The sequence below is a fragment of the Ornithodoros turicata genome, chromosome 2, assembly GCF_037126465.1.
Source record: "Ornithodoros turicata isolate Travis chromosome 2, ASM3712646v1, whole genome shotgun sequence".
Taxonomy (NCBI): domain Eukaryota; kingdom Metazoa; phylum Arthropoda; class Arachnida; order Ixodida; family Argasidae; genus Ornithodoros; species Ornithodoros turicata.
The window spans coordinates 139497484-139512124 of record NC_088202.1 but is presented as its reverse complement, the minus strand read 5'-3'; the positions used below and the strand labels follow the sequence as shown (position 1 = coordinate 139512124).

General features: G+C 46.9%; 1 protein-coding gene across 1 annotated transcript in view; it reads right to left on the bottom strand.

Annotated features, from left to right (window-relative positions):
• Nucleotides 1-1368: 1368 nt before the first annotated feature.
• The window catches only part of LOC135384156 (RYamide neuropeptides-like), a 100052-nt gene continuing 86779 nt past the window's right edge, over nucleotides 1369-14641 (bottom strand). Inside the window, exons 2-4 of the mRNA XM_064613378.1 lie at nucleotides 12897-13038; nucleotides 5587-5677; nucleotides 1369-1733 (exon numbers count right to left, since the gene is read on the bottom strand). Coding sequence (XP_064469448.1) covers nucleotides 1694-1733; nucleotides 5587-5677; nucleotides 12897-13035 — 270 coding nt within the window. The 5' untranslated portion in view covers nucleotides 13036-13038 and the 3' untranslated portion in view covers nucleotides 1369-1693. The remainder of the gene's footprint in view (nucleotides 1734-5586; nucleotides 5678-12896; nucleotides 13039-14641) is intronic.

Here is a 14641-nt window from a genome sequence, read left to right as displayed (position 1 = left end):
CGCATGCGTGGTCATCTTTTTCTCAATTGGCGAATTGAAACCTCGGTCCTTAAATCAATATTTTAATATTTAGCTAATTAGTCTCATCTTTTATTTGTAGGTGGCCGCGTCAGGCGCAACGTGCCTTTTGCCACGTCCCCAAATACGGAAATATTATCGAATAAATAAAAATAAATCTAATTAATTAATTTGGCTCAATAAAATATACTACCCACACGACCGCTAACAACAATCCGCTACAGTTTCATGCGCATAGAGCGTTCCGTTTTTTTTTTTTTTTTTTTTTTAAAGCCTTGGTGAAAGATAGGCCATCATGACAGGTTTTATTTTGATGATATAATTTCCTTGAGCTTGAGGCGGTGTTAGGGACAGAAACACAGAACACACGTCTCGTTCTCGAGGAAATCATACTATCAACATCGTTACATCAGCTTGCTTGCCTTTTAACTGTGCTTGTTTCATCAGGTTTTATTTGCACCAAAATAACGATATTCCTAAAATAGCCTTCAAAAGGAGCACTTTCTCTTAAATTTTACTTCTTCTGCACTTCCCGCCAATTGCCTTGAAGCGAATACGGGTATGTCTGGAGACGCTGCGCGTTCTCTGTCTTCGAGTAGATGATGCATTTCCGTCAGCAGTCGGCATGTCGTTTCTTGAGCCCACAGCGCGAGGCTATGGGGCATGTGTGTGTTGTCTCAATCGAAAATCATCGAGGAATATGCGACTCGTGCACGTGGCGCAGGAAAATAAAAAACTTTTCATCAGTTGCATTACACCGCGTCGTCGTCTTTTGTTTGTTTGGCGTCATATACGTTTTATGTCCACAGTGCCGGTACAAAATAACAAACCTCATGCAGTGGCACCGACATTTATTGTCACAAAGTCTTGGTCTACGACGGATTTTGGCAAGTATGACAAAGGCTCTGTACCGTGTTGCACACACGACCTACTAGATTATAACGGCCATGTCATAGGCGCCCCTTCCCGGCGCCGCATTTTTGGAAGGTAGCGGTGGTGCTACTCATCGTCCCAATTATTGCTTCCTCAACTTCTACAATACTTTGTACTTCAGCTTACCTTAGTATTTCTGTACAAGCGGTGGATATTCCACAGATGTTTCATTCTGAGCTTGATTATCATCATCATTCTACGCGTTTTCATAGGAGCCATCGCTGTCGTCTGCTACGGTAGTCGTATATATACGCTTCTGCGCGTTCAGAATTCAAATTTCCATCGTCCAATCGTGATGGAGATCTCGCGTGCCGATGAGTAGCGCCCCTAGCGGATCGTGCGGACGGGCTCCTCATAGGGGTTGCTGATTATGACATGGTCGATATAATCTACTAACTACTCCAAGAGACACGGATCTGAAACAGCTACTACTTTTTATTTCCCCCGTGGGACGTTGATTGAAACGCCATACAGCCAAAAAAACAACACTTTGCTCACTACTGTTGTTCACGGGACATTCGAAAAAAAAAAAATCACCAATAAAGAAAACACAAGGTGCTTCACGAGCTCCCAGGAGAGCGTCGATCACGTGACATGTTTCTTTCAGTCCGTCGTGAACAAAAAATGCCCGGAGAAGAAAGTTGTTACAAAGAAAGGCTAATATTGCGCTGTCTCATCTTCTCTGGTCCGTCTTGGCTCGGACTTTGGCTGTGGGAATGCTGACAGTCCCGACGGTGGCGTCTCATTCGAGGGAGGAGTCCTTGTAGTCATCGGAAGATCTCCTGTAAAGCAACATAACCGGAAAATGTGAGTTATTTCATTGTTGCAGCTTGTCCAGGCAAACTCCTAGCCCACCAAACCTGCTATGTCCTCGAGGTTAATGACTCCATTTACGACGAGCCAAACAGTAGGGTATTTCCAAAAATACTCGTATTATTCGAACGTCTAAAGATAATGACAGTGGAAGAATAAGAAGCTTCGGATTGCTTTAAAGGGGTTGCGGTACTCCTTCCCAATTTATGCTCAACAAATATTAAACACGACTATTTGCATTGACGCGAACCTGCATTCTAAGTTTTGTAGCAAAGGGAGTACAGTCAACCCTCGATTTATGAACATTCGATTTATGAATTCCCTCGTTTTATGAATAGGAGCACAAGGAACCAAACTTTTTAGTTCGTTTAGTTGAGTTTTTCCCTCGTTTTATGAACCTCGACATCCGAATAATGAATGGAATTTCTGGGAACGAACTAGGAGTTGCCAAACGTTTTTACCCTCAATTTATGAACGGATCGTTTCGAGGTCAACAGAAACCTTCAAAGGGATTATTCTATGGTCTTATGAATGACGCCGGAACGGACGATACTTTTTCCAGGTATTGCACCCTCGGTTCTTAAACCCTGTCCACGGAATTGTCCACGAGCCTCTTCCGGCGTACGTCAACGAGTAGATCGAAGAACTTGAGAAAATCGGCACCGAGAATGGCGTGGGGGGGTAGATCAGCAATGACGAATACCCACTGAAATGTTGTGCGAAGCCCTAGGTTCAGAGTCAGTGAACGTTCTCCGTAAGTGGCGATGGCAGAGTGGTTCACTGCGCGCAACTTGTACTCTGGAGAGCGCAAACGACGGTCTTGTGGGGTCGGCGGGATGATGCTTACGTCAGCACCAGTGTCCACTAGGAATCTCGTACAGTAGCACTTATCAGCAACGAAGAAGAGACGGCTTCCACATTCCCCGGCAGCACCAGCCGTCGTTAGTGACTGGGAGTGGCATTTCCCGATCTTGCAGAGGGTGGGCGGCAACGTTGGGCGGTGTCACCAAAGGTGCGGTGGTACCAGCACATGACACTGGTGGCGGTCGGTGAAGCTGAGCGAGTGCGACGGGACCGCGATGGTGTTCGACCGCGTTGGCGTGTCGTACGGCCGAATCCTTGCATATTGGCGACCATGTTTGTCAAGTGTGCTACAGTGCTCTGTAGTTGCTCGGCGTTGGTCGTAAGTGCTGCGATAGATTCGGACACTGGCACAACCTGTTGAATAGGTGGCGTGTGTGACGCACCGGTGCTTGAGCTCGACGCTGCGGCTGCGTCGACCGACGCGATCGGAGATGTTGACTGAATCGAAAGTTCCAAGATACGGTCAGCGAGACGTGCCTGGTCATCGATATCTGCCTGATGTCGATGTCTGCTGATATCGCCTGCTGCTGTAAGCATTATGCGCACTTGCGATGGCAGGCGCTGCAAAAACAACACACGCAGAATCGTGTTGTCCAGTGTGTTGGAGCCAAGAAGTTGCTGCATGCGTCGCAAAAGTTGCGACGGCTTCCTGTCACCTAGTTCCTCCGCGATGAGGAGCTGTTGAAGACGTCGCTGCTCCGACGCTGCTGTCCGTCGAATCAACTCCTCTTTCACTTTGTCGTATGGGTTGTGCGGAGGAGGTGACACGATAATGTCGCGCACTTCTGCAGCAATCTCCGGTGGCAGAGCACTAATTACATGTCCGTATTTGGTGGTCTGCAGGCAAATTCCACGTGCATGGAATTGTGCCTCGACTTGGGAAGTTCGGGATCAGACGGCCAATACTGGGGAAGTTTCAAACTCACGGCTTGAATATGATGTTCGTGAGCTGGAGTCTGGGCGGGAGTCTGGGCTGCGGTACCATTGGGGGGGTCGGTGTCACCAGGAATGGCGATGTGTGGCGGATGAAGGAGCGAAGACGACGAAGTAGAAATCGGAAGGAGCCAAGCGAAGTGGAGCGTAATCCAGAATCACAAGGTGGACGATGATGAGCAGAGAAGGGTGTAGAGAAGGTGCACAAAAGTTCCAAGTCCGGAGTCACCAATTGGTTGCGAAGTGTAGAGGGTCACCAGTTGTAAGATTGAATTTGGAGTCACAGAAGAAAGACAACTTCTTTTACATTATGAGCCGTGTTTATTTTAGCGTCCGCTTCCTTCGGAACCCCAGTCCAGACTGCCCCCCTCGGGACGCGCAAACCGGGTGTCAGGTTACACCGCGTCCGAGAGGCAGACCACGCATGCCAGGCTACCCCGCGAGTTCGAAGAAATTTACAGCGTCGCGGGTTCACGTGATCGGTCTGGCACGGCGTGTGTCTGTGGAGAAGCGGGGGCCACGAAGGAAGTCGGTTTTCGAGAACTAATACAGCCTGTCGGCTGCTACAGTTCTGTAATTTCAGGGTCTCGGTCCTTAATCTCTTCCTACACCAGTGTGGTGGTACCTGGTGCTTTGGAGGTTTAGTGGATCATGGGGAAGTTCCATGCCATGCTCTTCCACAGTCGGGTCAACGTGATAAATACAGTAGACGTACAGATCTACTTGTCCTAAGCGCTTTCGTTTTTCGTGTTATTTCAGCTGTTCCGCTGTTGGACTTTTGCTTTTGTTTGTTTGATTATTTGTTTGTTTGTCTGTCTGTAAGGGAAAAAAGAGGAGAAATTGGACTTGTCTCTCGACTTGTTCTGCTACACCTGAGGCACACAAAGACAGGTATACTTTGCGTGAATGCAGAGTAACGACCGGAGTAACGCGTTACTTTTCTACTCGTTGCTCAGTTACATTTGGAGTCGACTAATTGGTAACGGTAATCAATTACATTTTCCGTAGAAGTAACGGTAACAGTAATCAATTACTTTTTTGGAGTAACGGGCACAAGTCTGAACTTTACCGTCACAGCGGCGGTGCATCGCCTACTTAATCATCGTACAATGTGTGTGCGTGTGCGTGCGGGAGTACGAGTGTGTCTGTATGTGCGCGTGTGTGTGTGCGCGCTACCGAAGTTAGCCAAGTTTTCGCGGCGGAGACCTAGTTTTGCAGCGGCTGTGGCCATATACATATATCGTGGCATCTTGGATGACAGTGGTCACATATCGGTCCCTAGATGATATACGCACCAGGCGAACGCATTGCATCCTGGGTCATTTCAGACAGACACGTGACGATCAAAATAAAGGCGCCCATGATGAACGGCCATACCATTTGCAAACGGCGCGACTGCCCTTTCTGTGTGAGATTCCATACGTTCTTCGACCTTGGTAACTGGTTTAATCTGGCATCCTTGCAGGAGAACGCATAGGTTTTCAAATGCGGCTTCGTAAGGCTGCACACTATCGCTAAGACTCACTCAGGCCATGCGATGCACTCATGCTTCGGATGAATAAGCTACCATGTCTAGGGTGCCTGAATGCGCGCTCTCTCTCCTCAACGACGACGAAGGAGGAGAGCGCGCGTATTCAGGCACCCCAACCATGTCGCGTGAGAAGCGCCCCCTACAGTTCATACCGACAATATACGGACGTCAATCTCTTGGGTTTATGCAGACGGATATACATCGGCAAGCGCTAAAACGGAAGTAAAGTCACATGACCTCAAAATAATGTCTCCTGTGACGTATGAGCAGGACAAGATAGTGATTTTTCCGCTGAGGATAGTTACAAAAAATGGCGGGTCTATAGGGCATTCCTGCGTTCCGAACGCTGGATGAGGGCTTCACTACAAACTCTTTTCTATCCCTAATTATCTCTCTTCCAGTTTGTTTTTTTCCTAGCATCTCTCCTTACAGCTTCTATGTATATCTGCAATCTTCATTCGATGCATATATACTGAGCAACGTAAATGATTTACCTGGAACACCTGTAAATATCCGCGAAGCCGGTGTAACTGCAAGTGATGCTGGAGTCGCCGAAAAATTTGACGTTCATGTCGCTGGTTACACCTGCGAAAGATCAAGAAAACATCGTCATTTCACATCGTGTTTTTTTTTTTCTTTTTCGTGGAGGTGTCAGGTGCGCAGCTCGTGAAAAACGGTAATCGCTCGTTTAGGCACGAAATTTCGTCAACTCGTCGTGTTATGTAAGAGAATGTGAAGAACAATGAGACGAAAGAGTTTGTCGAATTTTTGTATTTTTGTACGGGAAAGCAAGCTTTGCATTTTGAACTCCACTGGCTATAGAACAAATCTTGTTTTATACGGGTTATACAAAATAAACGTTATAATCTTAAGGGCATAAGTCCGAATGGCGTATGCATAGCATAGTGGTGGATAAACTGTGTCTTGGCCCATCGCTCAGGGTTGACTATCATGGAGGATATTTGGAGAGGTACTCCGACAAATAGCGAAAATATAGTCAGCTAACTCTTGCAACCGTGTGCCTCAGGCTCGGGCAGAGTGTCCACAACCAGTGGGGGAGTATGATACCAAGAGCGTACAAGCAATTAATTGATGCAAAGACAACTTCGAACGTGTACCAGAGCTCGAGACGTCGGCTGGCGGGAGCGCACTGTGGGGTAGGCAAGACGTCAACAATATCGTTCCAATTTAGCAATGCCATATTAGGAACGTCCGGATCGACAAACGAATTCGGTCTTTTCTTGCTCTGCCTCAGAAAACTAACTTCGTATATTCCCCCGCGGCATTCTCTCCTGTCGGGAACCCGACTTCTTGTAGATATGTAGAAGCCGTACTATTCACCACCCTGCAGTACACTGCTTCAGTGTGGCCCGTGTGCTTCCGTAACACCGTGCCCCATTACACAGCTATTGAGATGCGCGTATCAGCACGTGGCTAAGCGCGAGCAAACAGCATGCCATCTTTTGATTCTAATAGACCTTGTATCGCCAACTGTAGGATGGGAAAAGCGTTAGCTTGCCCACATCACGCTTCAAAAATAGACCACAAAATAGCAATCGCCTGAGATCTTTCAGAGGCCTCGTAGACCTCGTATTACAAGCGATAGACTTGTATCGCCAACTGTAGGATAGACTTGGGATAGACCTTGTATCGCCAACTGTAGGATGGGACAAGCGTTAGCTTGCCCACATCACGGTTCAAAAATAGACCACAGAACAGCAACCGCCTGAGATCCCTCAGAAACCTTCATTGGAATCGCAAGCGCCACCTGTGGCACGCAGGAGCTCATGGGAACTTTTTTACAAATGCAAGCGCCACCTGTCTCTCTCTCTCTCTCGCAAGCGCCACCTGTAGCACGCAAGGGCTCATACGAATTTATAGCGCCTTCGAGCATTACAAGACGACCAGAGGCGGAGGTATAAGAAGAACAACAACATTCCCGGTGTGCGCCGCAACAGCGTCAGGATAAACCATAACCGAAGCAGACGACGGAGCAGTGTCGCTCAAAGTTCCCATGCTGCTTTGCGCCGCAAGCTTGGTGGCGGCGCATCTTTGTAAAATCGTCTACAGTGAACCCTCGTTATTATGACCATGGTCGTTGCCGAAAATTTTGGTCATAATGCGGAACTGTCATATTAACGGGAGGGATTTGCAGATCTTTCACTGCATTGTTCCCCAGGAGTATGGTCGTAAAGCGGGTATGTCAGATTATCGGGGGTCATATTAACGAGGGTTCACTGTATTCTGAGTGATTCCGTTTTCATCTGCTACAGTCATAACGAGTAGGATTCGAGTTACTATTGTTGTATATACCACAAAGAAATGTCATCAAAATATTTTTTTTCCTCGTCGAAATACGTCCGTCAATACGATTTGCCTACCGATTGCCGATTGCTTGCCGATTTGTGTGAACTGATGACGATGTCGCACTGTTTGACGAACACAGTTACAGTTTCGCTTTTCTAGTTAGGTTCCCGAATGAGGCAGATGTCGACAATATAACACTTTGCCCCATGCCTCACTGTGCCTCATGTTCCCCTAATACCGAACTTATAGTGTGTGACAGTTTCATGGGAACACTCTGCTGCTTCCCTGTCCTTGTATGCCGTTATGGAAAGTAAAAGCGAAAATAAATTAGGCGGTTTTAGAACAAGGTACCCAGTTAACCTAAGGTACCTAAGTTTAAAGGTACCCCAAAAGTACGCAAGAAGTATGAAGTTTTGAAGCTGTACATGATGCAAAATACTGTTTCTGCGCGTGCTCAGTGGCGGCATCTTATTTCTTTGGGACCCCAAGGCGCTTGGGTATCCAGCGCGGTTGTCCGAGTATATACACTGATTTTGTAAAATATATATTATCATATTAGTAATGCATTAGGTGCTTAAACGGATCTTGATCAGTTGAAGGCAGTAGAACCTTGTAAAGCTGCAGCTCATTCGAAGCTCATTCCAAGAACGGCAAAAGTGCTACATTGACAGAGTTAAGCGGCGTACAGGTGTGCACAGGATGGAGAGAGGATAAGAGGAAGAAGGGGAAGACAGTGCGTGTCCGGGGCCGACTTCGCGAGGAACTGTGCCTTTCATCCGTCTAGAAAGTCTCCCGGAAGACACAGGGAAAAAACTCAAGACCCAGCCGGTGGTAGGACTCCAACCAACCACCTTACAGTCTACAGCACACTCTTAGAAATGAACTTCACCACATAGCACGATCCTAGCCAACCATCATCACGAATGACAACGTTCTCGCCCCTGATTTGTTTGAAACGGGAGGAGGAGCCTACTTTGTGCCCATTATGCACGGCGCAAAATAGGCTCCTCCTCCCGTTTTCAACAAATCTAGGGCGAGAGCGTTGTCATTCGGGGTGATGGTTGGCTAGGAGCGTGCTATGTGGTGAAGTTCATTTTCAAGAGTGCACGGCCTTGACGTAACCATCAACCAACGGGTACTTATATATATCCACTCTTTCTTTCTTTCGTTTTTTTTCGTTTCCTTTCTTGCCGCCTTCTTTCCTTTTTTCGTTTTCTTCCTATCTTTTCGTCCCCTTTCCTTTCCCGTTCTTCTTTACGAAAGGAATAGCAAGTCGGCCTTTGCCTGACTAACCTTTCCTAACCCTTCCTAACCTAACCTTGTTTTTTTTTTCTCAATAAACATATCCCCCCCCCCCCCCCACTCGGCCGTGCCGCGGGTGCTTATTTTCTCATCCGACGAAATTAACGGAAAAGCAGCTCTTTATTTCTGAAGCCAAGTCAACATCCTGCTCCTCGAGGCTGCTTACGAGGCAAGAACGCAAGAAAAGGGAGGCCTTATTGGCTGCTTCCCCGCAGGGAGCAATTAGAGACGAGGAAACAAACTATGCGGGCAACCCTGCCGAGCGCTCGTGAAACGGGTAAGCGCTCCGAGAACTGGCCTTTTATTTGGTGTACCCTGCACGAGGCTGTGTTGTTTTCGGTGATTGACACTGATGCGGTTTCATCTGTCTCGGTGTTGCAATAAGTGCCGCGTGGGAGTTGACTAAGGTACGCTCGAGTTTTGTTTGCTGGGCGCCCTCTAGCGTTCTGTGTGTATCTATGTGCACGCTTCCTGGGAGAACGTCGGAGAAGTTAATAGTAATACACATCCATATAGTCGTGTCTCATTACGCAGGTTGTCTCGTTCAGACTGACAAGAAGTGATGAAAATTAGAGAAATCTATACGTAGTTAGTCGCGCCATGGTATGGGTCTCATCCTGTGTAACGCCTGCCAAGGACAGCGTGTGGGTCAGAAAAAACAAAAAAAGAAAAAAACATCGTTCAAGGTTAGGTGTGATAACCACCGGTCCGACGTGACTAAGAAACATAAGCAATTCATTAAACGGAGTACGTATCGACTTTCATTCTGCAATCAAACTTTGGTTTCGATCGCCGTTTTTCGTGTCGACGGCAACGTAATCATTTAATCTACAAATTCCAATCGGCCATTAAAGAAGATCCAGGTGTACCTAAACGGTAAGAAATTTGAGCACTTAGATGCTCAGCTCTTAGCTGTGTCTTCTCGTTTATATTTTTTTTTCGAAATCACGATTAACAGCGCTAAAAACTTCTTTAAAAAATTAGTTCTGAACTAAACTAGTCTTAGGTCTAGGTCAACGCATGTACCGTTACGAGTGGGTACGTCCAAGTCCGACAAGACACACAGGCCCAGCTGGCAAGCGAGAAAGCTGCGAAACCACTCGTTCCTTCGGCCACTGATGTCGACGTTAAAGTCTCCGGGGATTACGATGGGTACGTTCTCGCGACACACTGCATGAAATGGCTGTAGCATAAACTTTGTGACATTCGCTTGGGAGGTTCTCGGCCATAAGTAGACGACGGCGACGATCGGACCGTTCGCACAGCTACATGTTTGTTTCACTCTCCCTGCGCTGCGATTGACTACCGTGCCACGGTCAGTGGCGGTGCTGAGGGTGGTGCGATGTCATTGGTGGCATACTCTGTATCACACGGTGTTGTGACGTCATGGTGCGGTGACGTATGCTCGCCATAATCATCGTCAATGCCGCAAAGTTTCCCGGGTACATCTGGGGTTGTAATACCGTGCTGGTAATGCGGTATCTTTATTGGCAGTGAACGATCGTCACAGTGCAGATATTCCCACGCATCCGCTTCTGTGACCGTACCACAACATTGTATGTGCCTATTACTACGCGTGTTAGAGTGCCGTATGCTTTAGAATTTCACAATGCTACGGTTGGCTTTCAAAATGATTTTTATAGATTCGATCGCACGGTGTGTTGCACATATATTGTTTTTTTTATTATTGTGCGTTCTTTTATGTGTCGAAGGGAGAATAACGCCCCCTCACGACTGTATAACATACTGTCCGTTTTCAATGTGAGTTGAATGAACTTTAGTATGACGCCAGAAAGCTTGATCGGTCGTTCTGCACCACACACATTGTCAGAAGGAAATGGAACGTTGCATAACCGGCTTTTTCATAATAAAATCCTTTCACTAAGACGTGTTTCACATTTTCGATCCCAGTATTACGACCGTCGATATTTCTGCCTCGAGGTGAACATTCAACTTCTCCATGCTGGGGGGTTAAGTGCTACGTCAAGGGATTCGGGAACCTGTTGCCAGGAACCTGTCTGGAACCTACGTCAATGACCAAGGGGTCCGGGAACCTGTTGAAGTAGTATAGTAAAATTCGAAAGATTCCTCTAGATACTGCTACGGAGATCGCTGAACTGTCTTCGACTTCGACATTTTTACCCTATCATTTAAATAACATATAAAGCTGACATCAGGACGTGCTGGACAATGAAAAGCCAAAAATATTAATAATTTCGGCAATCAATTGTTGGTCCTTGAAGCTTTTTTTTTTTTCAAAAATGCTTCGACGTTGAAGAAACGTTGAAGAAACTCCTACTTTCGGAGAAACTAAAGGATACCAGCCCTTGTGACAGCGGCGGTCCTCCTCACTTAAAGGGGCACTAAAATGCAAAAGCAAGTTCACTTCAAATAACGTTACACGCTGTGTTAATTTCGTACTTTTTATCATAATTCAAAACTTTGATTCCGTTTCGAAGCTACAATCAGAATTATACCGGACTCTTTCTTGCTTCGGCGCTGAGCAGTAAACGACCGTTTCGGCTCGTGCATCGGTGTTTTTAGTCGAAGATGCGCGTGCACGCGCGAGTCACGCCATGGAGCAGTCCCGGTTAAGAACGTAGTGCGCGTTGCAAGGCGGACTGGCGTCGCTGTCCGAAGGACGTGACGATAAACGTTGTCGGCGGAACATTCGCGAGAACTGTTGTGGGCTACAATTCAGTGAATGGGTATTGAAAAATGCAACATACGCATGTACGGAACACTACGATCAGACTCGTTCCAAATTCACAGCTTCCAGCTTCAGCTGCTGTCTGATTGGATGCCGCCAAAGACGGCGCTGTTTCCATGCCGTTTTCCTTCTAAACGGTAGCGCGGTGTGACCTACTTTTGCTTGTATTACACTAATTGAAACAAGGACTTTCATGTAAGAGCAAGTTGTTTTCGTATTCTAGTACCCCTTTAATGAAGGATGCCTATAAAAGCAGCGTAAGAGGAGATAATCTCTCGCATTCTCGTACACGTATTGACAAACGGCCGTTCAACCTCGCGAATAATCTTGGCTCGTGTCCGAACGCTGCCCAGCACACTCTGAAAACAGAGCTTCACCGCATAGCACGCTCCTATAGGGTTTATTCACATGACGTCATCCGCGGGAGACCGCCACTGTCGCTAGCACGCACATGTGCTGCATTCGGCCGCCATATTGTAGGTCCCACCCAAGCCGCTACTCACATCGCACTCACCGTATATTTGGTGTTTCAAAGTTATTGTGCAGTGTGATTTGGTCAAGTAATTTCCATGTTTCCGACGTTAATAGTCATCCAAAAAGCATATGGCAGCGAACGAAGGCGGGAACATAACTTCGAGTTACCTACAGTATGGCGGCGAGGTGACGTCAGTGAATAAACCCTATAGCCAACCATAATGCCGAGTGGCATCGTACTTTCCCATGATTTGCTGAAAACATGGGGGCGTACGCCATTTTTGTGGCAATTATGAACCGCGTAATGCCACAAATATGGCGTACGCCCCCGTTTTCGAGAAATTGTGGGAAAGAACGATGTCACTCGGGATTATGGTTGGCGGAAGCAGCACAGTGGCGCCCCTTGTGAGGCGCCACTGTGCCGCTTCTTGGTGGGGATCCTCTTTTCGGTTTCGTTTTTGTTACTTACAGTAAGAACTGTCATATTGGAATGAAAATGTGACTTACTTGGAACACATATGTCGTTTTCTTCGTGCATTATCAGGAAAGATCACCGCTGGGCAGTCTCTTACACGGGCAATGCCTTGATACACAATGCAACGTGCGAATACTGCCCGGGAATATCCCCACGACACGGTTCGTTCAGTGAGCACCAGGGGGCGACTCCCAAACTTCTTGGCTCCAATAGGAGCCTGCTATGCGGTGAAGTTCATTTTTAAGAGTGCAGATGCAAGGCTTTCGTGTTCTTGTGAAGTTCTTGCGCTCCACCGGTCTGGCGACGGATCTCTAAAAGTCCTCCTCTCATCATCATCATCATCATCCCCTCATCCGTTCCCAATGAGCAATACAGGGCAGTGTATACCGCCACAGCGGCGGTGAAACGTGCACCTCATCACCATCCATCCAACGTATGTCTCTGTGTGTGTGTGTGTGTGTGTGTGCCGTATTCTATGAGACACACGTTAATTAAAAACTACACAGAGATGAGACAACAGCGAATGGCACCGTTACCTGCAAGAGGGGGCACGATGCTCCTGCGTCCGTATCTACCATTGGGTACGAACTGTGGCGTTCCTTTGACTGTGGCCGTCGTCAAGCTGAGTAGCACCATGGCCACCAGGAGCAGGCCCCAGACTCGAGAATGCTGCATGTCCTACGGGAGAGAAGACGACGTTATAATACGCATAACCGCAAGAACGCAATGTATACGGCAAAGTCAAAGCTATACTCAAAGATGAAGCAGATGTGCGATGATAAAGGGAAAGCAGACGACAAAGCACTGAAGCAACGACAGATCAGTTCGGTAACTTTATACCGACTGAGCCGGCCTGTATATGCCCAGATTCACATTCAGTTATAATTTGAATTGAGTAGCACCTCATATGCCACGTGGCATTACGGCCTCCATCGTGCATATAAGCTCACTGCGTCCATACCCGGCAGGGTAATTTGTAGTCTTCACATTATTTCTCGACCATCGTCGGCGCATACACGAATGAGGGAGATCCTGGAGCGGATCACATTCGTCGGCGCTGTCAGAATCACTTGCAGTGAAGCCAGCTCGTCTACCGGAACAATCATAGTAATCGCTAAGGTCAGCATGCACGGTTTTGTGCGTCATACCACAAATCCGTATTCTCACGCGTGTCGTTGATGTTCGCTGAAAGCCGCGTGTAGATTTGTCCCTCTGTCCCTGCCTTCACGTGTTATTAATCAATTAATCCGTTAATCAGAACAGACAAGGAGCAGTCAAGGGAGTGCCACAAGGAACTTATTCATATGCCTTAGAGTAGTTCGATGTCCATTTTGCGAGAACTTAACTAAAGATTCGGATAAATATAGTGGGCAATCGAGTAAAGATCAGATATAAAGTCGGAGTAGATGGAACATTATTTCTTTTGCGATCGACTGCTTCGACACACTGCAGGGCTCAACCTATAAACCTTGCAAAGGCTAAGTCCTCTTGATGAACGCAAGGAAAACTTTATTTGAATTGTATCCAATGTTTTATATTGTATAAGTATAATGTATATATTTTATATTGTGTTATATAAGTTGTTTGCCGAAATGATCGAGGGTCATTTGAAACATAAATATATCTATACTGCCTGTTATACGTAAGATTCCGTGCTTTATGAGTTTGTCTTATTTCATTTTATTTCATTTCTAACTTCGGAGGGTGTTGAGGGCCTATATGAATTCTTGAGAATTCGGAGTCTTTCGGGCTTGAATTTTCATAGCTCACTAGTTGTCCGAAACTCGAAGTAAAAGAAACGGTTGCGAAACGATATGCTCATGAAAGGAATGATCAGCTCCTTCGCACAAACAGCTCCCTGTTTTACATGTCATTACGACACTGAAGAATGCCAAACTTCACACGTTCACAGTTCGAGTTTGCTCAGCTTGTTGTAAAATTGTAATACACAGTGGCGCGCCTTTTAAGATAGCGACCTCCGGCTGCTTTTAGCGCTCTTTTCTGTTGTCAACCATCAACACGGAAAATGCTAATTCCACAAGTACGCACAGTGAAAGAGTTGGCATGGCAATAACATGGAATCAGCAACACATGCGTCAAGTGCTACCCCGGGGGTAAGGGAGGAGGGGGATCTCTTTATTTTTCAGGAAAAGCCAGCGAGAAAGCACGGCTTGCTATTCCTCGGTAAATAATGCCCTAATGTGGACAGTGAAGTTCCTGGGCCGTTATGACGTTGTGGGGTCAGAGGTCACAGGTCTTCCGCCGTTCCACCCACGTGCTA